The sequence below is a fragment of the Crinia signifera genome, chromosome 5 (genome assembly GCF_055691185.1).
Source record: "Crinia signifera chromosome 5, ASM5569118v1, whole genome shotgun sequence".
Lineage (NCBI taxonomy): Eukaryota > Metazoa > Chordata > Amphibia > Anura > Myobatrachidae > Crinia > Crinia signifera.
Window position 1 is genome coordinate 13,107,713 of NC_139221.1, and position 17,267 is coordinate 13,124,979.

Genomic DNA, 17,267 nt, shown 5'->3' on the forward strand with positions numbered 1-17,267 from the left:
GCTGCTCCTCTTCCTGTGACTAATGTCTCCCACCTGTACCTTCCTCCCTCTAGTGTCAGTGCATGTCCTCGTGTTCTGTTGCTCCTCTTCCTGTGAAGAATGTCTCCCACCTGTACCTTCCTCCCTCTAGTGTCAGTGCATGTCCTCGTGTTCTGCTGCTCCTCTTCCTGTGACTAATGTCTCCCACCTGTACCTTCCTCCCCCTAGTGTCAGTTCATGTCCCCGTGTTCTGCTGCTCCTCTTCCTGTGACTAATGTCTCCCACCTGTACCTTCCTCCCTCTAGTGTCAGTGCATGTCCTCGTGTTCTGCTGCTCCTCTTCCTGTGAAGAATGTCTCCCACCTGTACCTTCCTCCCTCTAGTGTCAGTGCATGTCCTCGTGTTCTGCTGCTCCTCTTCCTGTGACTAATGTCTCCCACCTGTACCTTCCTCCCCCTAGTGTCAGTGCATGTCCTCGTGTTCTGTTGCTCCTCTTCCTGTGAAGAATGTCTCCCACCTGTACCTTCCTCCCTCTAGTGTCAGTGCATGTCCTCGTGTTCTGCTGCTCCTCTTCCTGTGACTAATGTCTCCCACCTGTACCTTCCTCCCTCTAGTGTCAGTGCATGTCCTCGTGTTCTGTTGCTCCTCTTCCTGTGAAGAATGTCTCCCACCTGTACCTTCCTCCCTCTAGTGTCAGTGCATGTCCTCGTGTTCTGCTGCTCCTCTTCCTGTGACTAATGTCTCCCACCTGTACCTTCCTCCCTCTAGTGTCAGTGCATGTCCTCGTGTTCTGCTGCTCCTCTTCCTGTGACTAATGTCTCCCACCTGTACCTTCCTCCCCCTAGTATCAGTGCATGTCCTAGTGTTCTGCTGCTCCTCTTACTGTAAAGAATGTCTCCCACCTGCATACCTCCCAACAGTCCCGATTACAGCGGGACAGTCCCGATTATCAGGGCCTGTCCCGCTGTCCCTCCCACGGCCGGCAGTGTCCCGCGGTGAGGGGGGACTGTTGGGAGACCCCCTGTTGGCTTCTAAGCAGCGGGGAATAAACGCTGTGCGCATGCGCACAGCGTCTATTCCTGTAGCCAGGGAGCCTCTGGGTCATGCCCCCACAGCGGCAAAATGGGAGAGCCGCGAGTATAGGCCACGCCCCCGAATTAGGCCCGCTTCCAACTGGTCCAAAGTTGGGAGGTATGCACCTGTACCTTGTTATATCCCTTGGTATATTTGAAAGCTTCTACCATGTCCCCCCTTTCCCTTCTCTGCCTCTATATACTGTATGTATTGTTTTAAAAATATTTCTTATCGGTTCCTCCTGACACGTTATAAACAGGAAGCTGCAGAAACAAATCCAGTGTTTCACTGTATTAATATAATTTCTGCTCAGCTGCAAAGCTCTGCGGGATATCTGTTCTCTGTGAGACACAGCGTAGACTTCACCCCAAGCTACCAATCAACTTCTGTCCAGCACTTCTATTTCCCACCCTAATCCACACTATGGCCCTTATTCAGATCTGATTGCAGTACAAATTTGTTTGGAAAATGGGCAAAACCATGTGCACTGCAGGTGGGGCAGATGTAACATGTGCAGAGAGAGTTACATCTGCCCCACCTGCAGGTGCACATTGTTTTACCCATTTTCCAAACCAATTTGTACTGCGATCAGATCTGAATAAGTGCCAATAACACATCTAGGGTGTGATGTATTAAGCTGAAAATGCTGTAAAACCCCTGTTTTACCGCGTTTTCATATGTACTAAAACCCGGCCGCGCCGTTACCGCTGGGCAGGGTATCGCCACCCGCCGCCTCCGCTCCAAACCCACCGCCTCACCGACCCCCTTTCCCCCTCCCCCTGGCTTACCTTCCTGCTGCAGATCCTCCTGGACCCCGGCAGCCGGACGTCCTTCCGGCTGCAGGGGGAGGAGGAGGCGCCGGGGACAGCCACGCTGGACTGTCCCGGCATGAGGGGAGCAGTAGATGGCTGCGAGGTGACCAGCACCGCGATGCCAGCCGCATATGTTAGTACTGTACATATGCACTGGCATCACGGCGACCGGGCAGCGAAGGGCGGCGATGAATATCTATCTCTAGATGACCTCTATCCTTCTCTACTGGTCTACATCTCTTCCTTTCTCCTCTCTCTCCAATCTTCCCCTCCTGTCCTGCCCCACCAAAGGCCCGCTTCCCCAACACTGCCCTGCTCCGTCTGTCACCTCACCTCTTCTCCATCATTATAACATTGTACTCCCACCATTTCCCATCCCAAGCCAGTCAGCACCATAACTACAGCTTGATTTCAACATCCATTAGTATCCCCACAAAATCTTCTGCCTCTGAACTCCTTACCTTCACATCATCACTTGTTCTCTCCCAGACTAGAGGACCTCTTCACCCTACCGTCAATGGAAACTGACTTGATCTGGTCTTCACCTCTCGTTGTGATATTTCAGATTCCACCGACTCCCCATTTCCCCTCTCTGACTATCAGCTGCTGTTATTTGTCCTATCTCTCTCTCTCTCTCTCTCTCTCTCCCCTTCTTTATCACCACCTCCTAAGACTACTATCACAATGATAACATTGAGACTATAGACCCCACTTCCCAACGTGTGTTGGGCTACAAAGAGAGTTAAAGTGGAGGGTGAGAGGTGAGCGTTAACCGTGGCCCCTCCAACAAGCCTGGGCCCCTGTAATTAGTAATACCCCCCCCCCTCTCTCAAAAAATACAAATATGCCAAAAAATGTGCGTCAACCTTTTGTGTTGACCATTGAACCTGTATACTTTTTACCTGTCAACCTTTTGTACCTACCAATCTGTTCCATGTCGACCATATGGTGCTGACTATTGACTGTGTAACTAGACATTGTCTATCTGTACATGAAGTTATTAGGTATGGCTAAGGATTTATATTTGCATAGATATTACTTATTATAATGTTTGGTGTTTTCTATAGGGCCAAAGCACCTAATACAATTTTTTAAATAAGGAACTACTTCACATTGGGTGGGCAGGGCTGTCACATGATTAGATGGGCAGTGCTGTCACATGATTAGGTGGGTAGGGCTGGCACAACCATCAACCAATCAGAGCATCCGACTGTTACCAGCAAGCACATGGTAAGCTATTTCAGCTGGTAGGTCAATATGTGGGCAGTAAAAGTATCTAAATATGAACAAATGTTTTGAACATTGTTACATTTTGAATTCAAATATTTACACCAGAATTTCTGAATGTTCCATCATGCATTAAATCAGTGGTTCCCAAACTGTGTGCCTAGGCTCCCTGGGGTGCCTCAGGACACTTGCAGGGGTGCCTTGGGTTGGTGGACCAGGATCAATTAATAATATTAATGGTCAATGTACCAGGCAAAACTAGTGCTGGTGGCTGCCAATCATAATATATGTGGACAAATCCTGTCTCTCACCAGATAACTGTGACATATAAACACAATGCACTTAATTTAATATTTTATTCTGAATTTCTCCATAAGAAACATTTGGCCTAGGGGTGACTTGAAAACATTTTGAAGCTCTAGGGTGCCGTGATTCAAAAAAGTTTGGGAACCACTGCATTAGATAATTTATTGCAGAGCCTTTGAAGTAGACTCCGGGGGCCAAATGTAATAGGGTGAGAATTTCAGAAAGTGAAAGATTTTGGGAGAGTTTTCCCATGTTTTTTAAAGCAGCAATCAATTACATAGCAAAATCAACCTGGTTTTGCAGTGTAATTGATTGCTACTTTAAAAAACATGGGAAAACTCTCCCAAAATCTCTCACATTCTGAAACTCTCACCCTATTACATTTGGCCCCAGATGTTATAGGTCTCTGTGATGGACATTTGCTCCTCAACCTTCCTGCAGTACCCCAAAGACTGTTAGAATAATCCAATACCATAAAAGGACTGCCCCTCTTCCATTACTGAGCCACATACATCCATAATAACCCCTTACCCATTCTTATCTTGTACAATCTGTCATAGGCTTTATTTAACACTCTACGTAGGTCCTAGAAGTGTCTTTTGAACCTTTGTTATGTCTTTGCACAGAGCTCCACACAAAACTGATGGATTTCGATACATTCCTGCCCATGTTACAACATATATCCAAGTCTAAGGACAAGGGGACATACGAGGACTTTGTGGAGGGTCTCCGTGTCTTTGACAAAGAAGGCAATGGCACTGTCATGGGTGCTGAAATACGCCACGTGCTTGCTACCCTAGGTATTTCCTCTCATCTTGTCAAAATGATTTTAGCAATATTTAAATTATGTTCCTTTCTTTGCGTCAATAACCGGCGGGATGTTCTAACATCCGCAGCCCAGCTCCGCCCCCCCTTCACAACCAATCGCAAACATAATTATCGCATATGCTCTAACATATGCGATAATTATGGCAAAGGACAGCTCTGCGTTAAGAGCTGTCCTTTGCGGTGAGTCAGCAGGTCCCATCGGGTCCCGGCAGCTCCGCCCTCTCTCCCTTACCCAGCAATGCTGCTGCTGCGCCGGTCTCTCCTCCTCCCTGCACCTGTAAGAGGATCATAGTGCAGGGAGGAGGAGGTCACAGGTCCGGGCAGCACAGCTCTCTCCTGCCCGAACACAGGTGAAGTGGGGTCGGTGCGGGGCTGCGGGGGTCGGTGCAGGGTCGATGCCCCCCGTCTAGGTAACCTGGCGGGGGATGCTTACAGCATCCCAACATGTGGAAAAAACCCATATAACAGGGTTTTTACCGCATTTTTATTTTAGAGAATCTCCCCCTATAAGTGCAGCTTCAACAATGGCCCCACATAATTATCTGTTATACAGAATGCCACGCATTTCACCTCAGGAAACATAGAGCACCACGCGTTCCACCATAGCAAGCTTAGAACACGATGGGGGAAATTTACTAAGATGTGCATTCTACTTCACATGTGATGTTGCTATGGGCAACCAATCAGATCCTGTCTACTATCTTCTAGAGGGTGCTAAATAAATAAGAAAAATATTCTGATTGGTTGCCAATAGCAACATCACATGTGAAGTAGAATACACATCTTAGTAAATTTACACATCTTAGTAAATTTCTACCAACGCGTTTCACCATAGCAGTGCTGGATGACTGGAGTCTTTTGCCAAACATTATGGAGAATTTGGTGTCCTGGCTTTTATTTCAAGTAAACAAATTGGAAGCACCGCTTATGAGTAAAGGCATGTACAGTACAGTACAGTACATGTTTAGATTTTGCCAAGTTAGCCAGAAACACAGTAGTGCAGGCAAGGCAATTTTGACTAAGCCATGTATTTGGCCTATGACCAAACCGACCTAGCCAAAAACGCCCATGGGCTTAGCCAAAATCGGTTTAGTCAAAATTGCCTGTACCCGTGTCCGTGTGTACACCCCTTACATGTTACACTATTAATAGTCTGCCGGCTCCAGTGCGCAGTATGAGACTCACATTTACAGTTCTTTTATTAATCCTGGCTGTAGATTATAAGGAGATAAGAGAGGTCTCTTTAGCCTTCTGTAGACTTGTGCTTCTATATTCAATGAGACACCAAATTGTATGACTGCAGCTTTAATACACACATTAACCCCTTCACGACATTTGACGTATATATACGTCATGGCCGGGAAGTACTTCCCGACACATGACGTATATATACGTCATGGCTTCTAACTGTCACTGCGTCTATAGACGCGGTGACAGTTAGGAGATGTCTGCTGTCCCTGACAGCAGACATCCCCCCTCGCCGCCCAGGGGGGGCAGGGGTGCCCCCCCCCGGTCGGCGATCGCTGTGATTGGCTGTTCAAATCTGAACAGCCATTCACAGCGTTTCCTGTGTTACCGGCGGCTAAGCCGCTCGGTAACACAGAAAACGGTGGTGATCGGTGCTGTTAAATACAGCACGATCACCACCGATGAGCAGGAGCCCCCCCACCCACTCACCCGGCAGCCCGGCAGGTCCTCAGTAGGGGAAGCGCTGAGCGCACGCAGCGCTCCCCCCTCCCGCCCCCCCGCCAGGCTCAGCAGCAGCAGCAGCAGCATGAGCTGCTGTAAAAGTAAAAAAAAAAAAAAAAAAGACACACTGAATTATATATATATATATATATGTGTGTATATGTGTGTATATATATATATATATATATATATATATATATATATATATATATGTGTATATATATATATATGTGTGTGTGTATATATATATATATATATATGTGTGTGTGTATATATATATATATATAGACACATATATATATGTCTATATATATATATATATATACACACATATATATATATATATATATATATATATATATATACACACATATATATATATATATATATATATATATATATATATATATATCTATATTATAGAGACAGATAGATAGAAAGATATTCCCGACATATGACGTATATATACGTCATGGTCGGGAGGTACTTCCCGACCGGAGACGTATATACGTCATGGTTTTAACTGTCACCGCATCTATAGACGCGGTGACAGTTTGGAGATGTCTGCTGTCCCTGATTCCCAATCAGCGATCGCTGTTATTGGCTGTTCAAATGTGAACAGCCAATCACAGCGTTTTCTGTGTTACCGGCGGCTAAGCCGCTCGGTAACACAGTGATCGGTGGTGATCGGTGCTGTTAAGTACAGCACCGATCACCACCGATCGCCAGCCCCCCCCCCCTCCCACCCGGCAGCCCCCCCTCCCACCCACCCGGCTGCCGCAGCGCCAGCACCCCTCCCACCCCCCCACCAGGCGCAGCACCAGCCTCCCTCCCAAAGCTGGTGAGCAAAATGGGGTCACATGTGGGGGGGTTCCACTGTATTGGTGCTTCAGGGGTCTTGCTAATGCGACATAGCACCCACCATTCATTCCACCACCAAATATCACTCCTTCCCTTCTGAGTCCTGCCATGCACCCAACTGGTATTTTTGGGTCACATATGAGGCATTGCCGTACTCGGGAGAAATTGGGGCACAGATTTTGGGGTGCTTTGTCTCCTTCATTTCTTGCGAAAATGAAAAATTTTGAGGCAGAACTGCATTTTTGTGTAAAAAATTAATTTTTTTTACACAAAAATGCAGATCTGGCTCAAAATTTTTAATTTTCACAAGGAATGAAGGAGACAAAGCACCCCAAAATCTGTGCCCCAATTTCTCCCGAGTATGGCAATGCCTCACATGTGACCAAAAAATACCAGTTGGGTGCATGGCAGGACTCAGAAGGGAAGGAGTGATTTTTGGATTTTGCAGCACAGATTCTGGTTGAATGACCCCTGAAGCACCCATACAGTGGAACCCCCCCACAAGTGACCCCATTTTGCAAACTACACCCTTCAGGGAATTCATCAGGGGGTATAGTGTACATTTCAAACCCCCAGGGGTTTCACCAATTTTGATACAACTGAGCTGTGAAAATGAAAAATTAATTTTTTTCATTTTCACAGCCCAGTTGTATCAAAATTGGTGAAACCCCTGGGGGTTTGAAATGTACACTATACCCCTAGATGAATTCCCTGAGGGGTGTACTTTGCAAAATGGGGTGACTTGTGGGGGGGTTCCACTGTATTGGTGCTTTGGGAGTCTTGCTAATGCAACATAGCACCCACCATTCATTCCACCAGAATCTGAGCTGAAAAATCCAAAAATCACTCCTTCCCTTCTGAGTCCTGCCATGCACCCAACTGGTATTTTTTGGTCACATGTGAGGCATTGCCGTACTCGGGAGAAATTGGGGCACAGATTTTGGGGTGCTTTGTCTCCTTCATTCCTTGTGAAAATGAAAAATTTTGAGCCAGAACTGCATTTTTGTGTAAAAAAATGTAATTTTTCATTTTCACTGCCCAGTTGTACCAAAATTGGTGAAACCCCTGGGGGTTTGAAATGTACACTATACCCCTAGATGAATTCCCTGAGGGGTGTACTTTGCAAAATGGGGTGACTTGTGGGGGGGTTCCACTGTATTGGTGCAACATAGCACCCACCATTCATTCCACCAAAATCTGTGCTGCAAAATCCAAAAATCACTCCTTCCCTTCTGAGTCCTGCCATGCACCCAACTGGTATTTTTTGGTCACATGTGAGGCATTGCCGTACTCGGGAGAAATTGGGGCACAGATTTTGGGGTGCTTTGTCTCCTTCATTCCTTGTGAAAATGAAAAATTTTGAGCCAGAACTGCATGTTTGTGTAAAAAAATGTAATTTTCCATTTTCACATCCCAGTTGTACCAAAATTGGTGAAACCCCTGGGGGTTTTAAATGTACACTATACCCCTAGATGAATTCCCTGAGGGGTGTAGATTGCAAAATGGGGTGACTTGTGGGGGAGGTTCCTAACTTTAAGCACTTATGGTGCCTAGAAACCTACATGGTGCCTAAAAAAATATCTCATAAAAAGGAGGCTCCAAAATCAAGTAGGTGCTCCTTCTATTATGAAGCCTGTGGTTTGGTCAACGTGCACACTAGGGCCACATATAGGATATTTTTGAAAACAAAAGAATTGGGGGAATCAATTTTTAGTCACATTTCTCTAGTAAAATCTACTGTATTCGTTAGAAAAATGTATTAAAATTGAAACTGCAAAAAAAAAAGAAATTTTGAAATTTCACCTACACCTTGTTTTAATTCCTGTGAAACACCTAAAGGGTTAACAAACTTCCAAAATGCTGTTTTGAATACTGTGAGGGGTGCAGTTTTTGAAATGGCATCATTTATGGGGGTGTCTCACATACAAGTCCCTCAAAGTCACATCAGAACTGAACTGGTCCCTAAAAAAATCAGTGTTTGAAATTTTCTTGAAAATTTGAGAATTTGCTAGTCATATTTGAAGCCTCCTAGTGTCCAAAAAAATGAAAAGGAGGTTGAAATAATGATTGCAACATAAAGTAGACATATGGTCTTTGTTAGTTATTAACTATTTTGAGTGGTATGATTATTTGTCTCACAAGCAGAAAATGTGACATTTTGCATATTGCTAAATTTTCCATTTTTTCACGATATTTTGGTATTTTTCACAAAAAAACACAGACTGTATCGACCCAAATTTACCACTAACTTGAAGTACAATGTGTCACGAGAAAACAATCTCAAAATCACTGGGATAAGTAAAAGCAAAAAAAAGTTATCCCCACTTAAGTGAGACATGTCAGATTTGAAAAAAAGGGCTCTGTCATGAAGGCACAAACTGGCTCTGTCATGAAGGGGTTAAGTCATTAAAAATATCAGAATGTTCTGCCGCTCAGAAAGCTACGTTAGTAATTTGTCCATTAAAGTATTACTTTGTATTTCCCCTTAGATCTTTCTTCCATCTCCTTTGCTAATACCAATGACACTCTGTGGAAATGAGTGGAGAGGGCATGCCTTCACATTGTTTAAATGTATTGTTTTAATAAACAGGCAAAGAAATCACTAGGAAAAATTACCGTAGGTGTGACCTCTATCCATGGTACAGTAGTTAGGGCCACAGCTATACAGTACATTTACTTGTGCGTATTTGGTTATGAGATCTGTTTGATGTTTAGGGGAGCGGATGACGGAAGAGGAAGTGGACAAGCTTATGTCCGGTCAGGAAGATTCCAATGGCTGCATTAACTACGAAGGTAATTACTAAGGACTGCAACTGCTCACTCCACCGTGATGACTGGGGTGGAACCATTGTGACATGGGGGTTATTTTGGGTCACTCTTTCTAAAAATTCCTTTTTAGATGGACAAAACCATGTGCACTGCAGGTGGGGCAGATGTAACATGTGCAGAGAGAATTAGATTTGGGTGAGTTGTTTTGTTTCTGTGCAGATTAAATACTGGCTGCTGTATTTTTACACTGCAATATTGATCTTACTTTGAAGTAAAACCCCACCCAAATCTAACTCTCTCTGCACAAGTAACATCTGCCCCACCTGCAGTGCACATGGTTTTGTCCAGCTAAGAAGGAATTTGCCTCTAAGAGTGAACTAGAATAAGGCCCATAGTCACCTACTGTAGCCATTTCAGAATGACAGATCTCAGAAGAGGTGGGGTACGGAAACTAGGCGTTTCCTGAAAAGGGCTTTGTTTGGTCTGGTGTCTAATTTGTCTTTATAAAGGTTGTGCGGTACTGTAATGTTGATAGGGTGCAGAGCTGTCACTAGAAATGATTGTGCATTGGGCCATAAAAAGCATTGGCACCCCCCTCCCCCCAAATCTCAAGCCTAAGTTTGCCCCCACATCCCGATGTCTGCCCATCCCGATGGAATGTAAGCCCTTAGGAGCAGGAACTTGTCTCTGATTTATTCTCCGGATAATTGCTGTATGTAATCTCCAGGGATCAGTCATATCGTTGTGTAACATAGATTTTTGCATTTATTTTAGTTTGGGGTCTTCTCATATCCCTCCCCCCTTTCCGAAAGTAAATGAAAATGAACATTTATACCCAGTGTTGTATAAATTGTCATTCATTATAAAGGTACTAATGACGTCCAAATGCCGGCTGAGTCCCTGTCTGCTCCCACCTCCCCTCCCGCCTCCGCAGCCCCCTCTCTCCATATCCAGTCTGAAACAGATCATTTTGCTTTCACTTTCGGTTGAGAAGTAACGTGGTCCGTCACGTGCAAAGTGCATCACTGCTCAGCTATGGGCACCGTAATAATAATAATAATAATAATAATAATAATAATAATAATATTTACTTCTGATAGTACCTTGGCCGGTGTAAGGCTTCTCATCATGGCTATGGATCATAAAGTCGACATTAATTAGGTCAACAGTCAATACGTCAACCACTATTAGTCGACAGTCAAAAGGTCAACACATTAAAAAAGGTTGACATGGTCAAAAGGTAGACACAAGCAATAGGTCGATGTGGAAAAGTTTGACATGAAAAAGGTCGACATGAGGTTTTCATTTTTTTGTCTGTCGACATAAGTCGACATGGACACCGTATAAGTGTACTGCTTCCATTTATGTCCACGTGGATAGGTAACAATGAAAGAACTGCCTTATTTAAAAAAAAAATGAAAACTGCATGTCGACCATTTTCATGTAGACCTTTTCCATATCGACCTATTGCTTACATCAACCTTTTGACCATGTCGACTTCCATGTGTTGACCTTTTGACTGTTGCCCAACAGTGCTCGACCTATGGACCACATCATCTTGGTCACCTAGGCAAAACTTCAATCCAGCGCCCCCTCCCCCTCCCAACCCCTCACTTCCACCAATACCCACTTTCTAGTCCCTCCACTGACGTGAGTATCTTGGAAGTACCGCAGCCACCACTGCAGTCATTTTGTGATAGGCAGACACTGCGCAGCCCCCCAGATCCTGGCGCCACAGGCAGCTGCCTGATGGTAAAGCTTACCCCAAATAGTACCTGATTCTTCCAACAGAACCAGCTAGAAAAAAACACAATGACTCCCGGGACGGAACCTTCCACTGACATTATTCATACAGGATGGAGCCGCCCTCAGCATTGTCGAGCGCTAGCTGGCGGAGGGTGGCGATGTGCGGGCCGGCAGATGGGGACGCATGCTCGCACGACCCCATCAGCAAGGTGGCGGGGACAGGGTGCTTCCCTGCCCGTCTCTGCTTCAGGGAGACATGCAGGGCTTCCGACAGAATGGGGCGCGTGAGAATCCCATGCATGCGCACCCCATTCTTCCTGGCTCCGGCGAATGCCGGGGGCGGCGCGTGGCAATAGAATCACCAGGATCCGCTCCAATCTGCTCCGTCTGTACCTACTGCAGTCCCAGTCGCGTAGTAGCTGTAATATTTAGCCCCATAGAATGATTTATTTCCAAAATAAAAATCTCAGTCTCTGAACGTGTTATGGGTAAGACGCTGGACCCTCGCCCGCTCCAGCACAAATCCTCATTAACGACGATGAAACCTCTCTCATTACCGCAGCCGAGGAATAACAAAATAAAACACGAACCTCCCAGGGGCCGTAGACAAGTTCTAATAAAACCTGGACATTTTCATTAGAAATACTGGCGGCACGACAAGCAGACAGATTCCTGTCATCGGCTGTGTCAGCTTAAACGCTCATTTACAAAGCAGTGTAACATGAAGCCCAGGTCCTGTGAGAACAGCCAGGGAACGTGGTTACCCGTCTGTTGTTTGCAGTGGCACACGAGCTGGAATCTACAGGGTGTTTCCAAACGCAATAGGTTTACCAGAATGAGAAATATCACAGGAGCAACGGCGGGATTCTCATGGCTGTTATCCCGCTGTTTGTATTAGCAAAATGTGGGGGTGTATCACATGCAATAATATACAAGCAGCTACTATATAGTGTATATAATAATACTGTCATAGTATAGCCCACAAACTACATTAGGCAATACTTGTAGTATGATTTCAATTGAAGGTGGCAGCACCACCTAGTGGTCATTACTGAGACTGCAGCTTTTTTATATATAACTACTTGTAGTTCCCACTAAACACAAACACATGTATAGTGCCTGTTGCTCTGTCCTATCATATTGATCAATGCAAGTCTTGCAACATGGGAAATTACTATATCATTTTACAGTACAGTGAGGGAAGTGTTTTTTATACAGGTTCTTGATTTGTAGAAACTTTGGGCCTTTGGGTTTACTCTTTCTGACAAAATCCTTCTTAAGGTGCCCATACACGTCCCCATTGCGGGCAGTGCACAGTACAAAAAGTATGTGCTGCACATACTTTTTGTACTTGCTTTTCATCGCATCGCATTGTGCTATTTAAGCCCAGAACGCACGCCTGCATTGGGACGTGTATGGGCACCTTTAGATGGACAAAACCATGTGCACTGCAGGTGGGGCAGATGTAAAATGTGCAGAGAGAATTAGATTTGGGTGAGTTATTTTGTTTCTGTGCAGAGTAAATAATGACTGTTTTATTTTTACACTGCAATATAGATCTCACTTTGAAGTAAAACACCACCCAAATCTAATTCTCTCTGCACAAGTAACATCTGCCCCACCTGCAGTGCACATGGTTTTGTCCATCTAAGAAGGATTTTGTCAGAAAGAGTGAACTAGAATAAGGCCCGTAGTGACAAAGGAGCCCATTTAAAGGGGCCCATTTAAAAATGATGGCTCCCATGCTGCAATTCGGATTTAGCCACATACACACTTGCTGATGCCTGCCGTCGCCGATATAGGTGGTGGCGGGAACACGGCATGGTGCCGCCATCCATAAGTACATACACTGCAAGGGAGTGATGCCGGGGGCAGCAGGCAATGTGTGTGAGTGTGTGTGTGAGTGTGTGAGTGTGTGTGTAGGGGGGGGGGGGGGGGATCTTCTACATTGTAAAGTGGGAAAGTTTGCCCATTTTCTAGTGACATCATTATGTGGTAGATGGTATACAGTAATTCTGTGACATTTATATATTACTTTCTGCTTTCAGCCTTTGTGAAGCACATAATGGCCAGCTGAGCAGGTGAGTGCAGCAGTATCCACTGTAATCGGGAAAACGCTGAGCGTAACAGAACACAGGCGGTCATCCTGATTGACTCGGGGGACCGATGTTTTCTTACCGTGCATGTGCATAAGCAAAACAGGGATGTGCAGAGTGCGGCGGGCAGGCATCGCTAGGAGGCTCGCTAAGCAGCGATGCTTAGCGAGCCAACCAGAATCACCCCCATAATGCACAATACAGAGCGATGATCCGGGGAGTTGCGGAGACGTATTCGGACATCGCAGTGTTTAGCCATTATAATAGTCTGACAATTAATTAAAGGTTAAAATATTTAAGGCACTTAGGGGGGGGGGGATTTAGATTCAGGTTCTGTCTCTAGTTTCTAGGATGCGATACAGACTATATGGACAGAGCATCCCCACAATTCACATTCAGAAGCTTTAGTAAACGTACTGTCTGTCAGCCCACATGTTCCCACTTACAGTGCCGGCCGGGTTACACATGAGCGGAACAGTTACTAGTAAATCCACCATACTATTATTATGGGATGTTATTTATTATCATCTCCCATAAACGTTATTTCCTTCCCCCGTAATGGTCTGTTTATTCTCCTGTTACTTTGTTACAGGAAGGAAACTAACGAGTAACCGTCTTTGTCTCTCAGAAGACCCTTTCATCCGAGCCCCAGCGTGATGGTCGTACTACAGGGTGGGGTTCTCCCGTGAACGCTGAGACCCCCCCCCCCATCAGTCACTGCAGTATAATCAGCAACCTTCTGGAAACAAACAACTTTGTACAAAGAGTAAATAAATATCTGCAATCGGCCTGTTATACGCAGTGGTTATTTCCTGTACAGCAGATGTTTGGTCACCCCAACAGGGCCAGTGATAAATGGGGCAATACTCAGTAACACATACACAGCAGAGGATATTATACATAACTAAAGTCCCGTCCACATGACGGCTTAGTCCCTATCTGCACCTACCTCCAAGCTCTGTCTCCACAGCTCCCCCTCTCCATATTTAGTGACTTTGAAACAGATCATTTTGCTTTCACTTTCTGTTAAAGAGTAGTTTGGTCTGACGAGTGGCCTCTAGTGGTCACTGGTGGTACTTCACCTCAGAGGTGAGGAGTAGTTATCCTTTTTTATATATATAGCTAACAAATGAGGGTGCAAAGTATCTTAGGGTTGGTCCACAGTCATTGATGACTACCAAACATCAATAAATAGCAACCATCGATGATCTAAAACTTATTTGAACTGGTTTTACTATTGATGCATGTTTCTAATGGTAAACATCGGTGAGTGGAGTCAGAAAGTGGTGAAAACATTGTTCACAGATGGATCGGTCATTTATTATTTTCCCCTGATGGTTTAAAGGTTATAGTATCTTCTGTTAGGAGCAGACCACATAAATTCACATGACTCGGCCGCACATGTGGCATGACCAGGCCGCACATGGCACAGCCACACCTTATTCATACTAGGCCGCACATGTGGCATGACCAGGCCGCACATGGCACAGCCACACCTTATTCATACTAGGCCGCACATGTGGCATGACCAGGCCGCACATGGCACAGCCACACCTTATTCATACTAGGCCGCACATGTGACATGAACAGGCCGCACATGGCACAGCCACACCTTATTCATACTAGGCCGCACATGTGACATGACCAGGCGCGCACATGGCATAGCCACTCCTTATTCATACTAGGCCCCAGTTATCCCTTTGATGGCCCTTTGTTTCTGGACCACTTACTCTTCGTGTTACTTAATAAACATCAGTGGCACTGGAACGTTTTTAGGTTGGGGGGAGGGCAAGATATAATCTCATTTTGGCGCCCCCTAAATTGCTATATGTTACCCCCTGATAGTTAATGAAATATGTTTTCATCAATAGTAATAGAGTAACAGAAAAACACTATAGTTTTATTAGTAACAAAATAACATTTGTCCAGCACATGTCCCCACATCCCTCATATGTCCAGCACATGCCCCCACATCCCTCATATGTCCAGCACATGCCCCCACATCCCTCATATGTCCAGCACATGTCCCTATAACCCTCATATGTCCAGCACATGCCCCCACATCCCTCATATGTCCAGCACATGTCCCCACATCCCTCATATGTCCAGCACATGCCCCCACATCCCTCATATGTCCAGCACATGTCCCTATAACCCTCATATGTCCAGCACATGCCCCCACATCCCTCATATGTCCAGCACATGTCCCTATAACCCTCATATGACCAGCACATGCCCCCACATCCCTCATATGTCCAGCACATGCCCCCACATCCCTCATATGTCCAGAGCCGGCCCTAGCCTAAGCGACGCCCTAGGCAAGATTTTTTGCTGGTGCCCCCTAGCACCGCCACTAGTTCCGCCTCTGACCCTGCTCCCCTTTCCCAGCACCATCAACCCTCATCATAGCAGTCATCATTTTGGTGCTCCTACCCGCAATATTTTAAATAGAAACAGCGCGCACATTCGGTGCGCAGCCCAAACAGGGGTGTGTTCTTGCTGGGAAGGGGCATGGGCACACAATAGTACCCCCAATTCAAATTATGCCACACAGTAGTGCAACTTTATTCACATTATATCATGCAATGGTGTCCCTTATTCACTTTACATCACACAGTAGTACCACTTTACCTTATATACATTACTCCTCACATTGGGGGTTATTCTAGTCCATTCTTTCTGACAAAATCCTTCTTAGATGGACAAAACCATGTGCACTGCGGGTGGGGCAGATGTAACTTGTGCAGAGAGAATTAGATTTGGGTGGGGTTTTTCTTCAAAGTGAGATCTATATTGAAGTGTAAAATCATGCAGTCAGTATTTTCCCTGCACAGAAACAAAATTACTCACCCAAATCTAATTCTCTCTGCACGTTACATCTGCCCCCCTGCAGTGCACATGGTTTTGTCCATCTAAGAAGGATTTTGTCAGAAAGAATGAACTAGAATAAACCCCATTATTCACATTATATCATGCGATGGTGTCCCTTATTTACGTTACATCACACAGTTGTACCACATTATTCACATTATACCCTTAGAAAAAAATCCTGAGAAAATATTGTATTTTAAGCACCTCCATGGCCACACTGCAACCCAGCACAAAGCAGTGTGTGCTGGGCAGAGAAGAGCTGCAGCTACTGCTGTCACTTAACGGGAGGGGGCCCGGGGCCCCCACTGGGCCCTTCCATCAGACTTTGGCCTGGGTAATTTGTACCCCCTACCCCTTACTCTCTGCACCTCATATAATACCACACAGTAATGACCCTTACACATGACACACATTATTAATGTCCTTCTAACCATAATGCCCCTTACACTTTATGCCAACCTTTATTAATGCTCTTCATACACATAATGACACACATAATGCCCCTTACACATATGTTGCACATTGTTATTGCCCTTATACACATGACACACATAATGCCCATTACACACGTTGCAGATTATTAATTCCCTTATACACATGACACACATAATGCATGTTACACATGTCACACATTATTAATGCATTTATACATGACACACATAATGCCTGTTACACATATGTCGCACATTATTAATGCATTTATACATGACACACATAATGCCCCTTACACATATGCCGAACACTATTGCACAACCAACCCACCCACAGACAGCACTCGCACAGCCTCTAACACTGTGACCTCTGCCTCTGCTTGGATACAGATGTTTCCTCATACATCTTGCCTCAATAGGCCATGCAGCTCCTGGTCAGTTCTGCTAACGTTGGGTGCATTTTTTTGCTGAACATTCATCTTATTTGCATTGTTATGTGACCAGGACACACAAGGTGCTTCCGAAGATTAAAATGATATGTGGCATGCCTATATTCTGTGTGTGACTGTGGCTGTACCT

General features: G+C 45.2%; 1 protein-coding gene across 1 annotated transcript in view; it reads left to right on the plus strand.

The window, feature by feature from the left end:
* MYL3 (myosin light chain 3) overlaps positions 1 to 14,125 on the plus strand; it is an 81,852-nt gene extending 67,727 nt beyond the window's left edge. Inside the window, exons 4-7 of the mRNA XM_083186444.1 lie at positions 4,024 to 4,197; positions 9,491 to 9,568; positions 13,339 to 13,371; positions 13,979 to 14,125. Coding sequence (XP_083042570.1) covers positions 4,024 to 4,197; positions 9,491 to 9,568; positions 13,339 to 13,367 — 281 coding nt within the window. The 3' untranslated portion in view covers positions 13,368 to 13,371; positions 13,979 to 14,125. The remainder of the gene's footprint in view (positions 1 to 4,023; positions 4,198 to 9,490; positions 9,569 to 13,338; positions 13,372 to 13,978) is intronic.
* Positions 14,126 to 17,267: the final 3,142 nt, after the last annotated feature.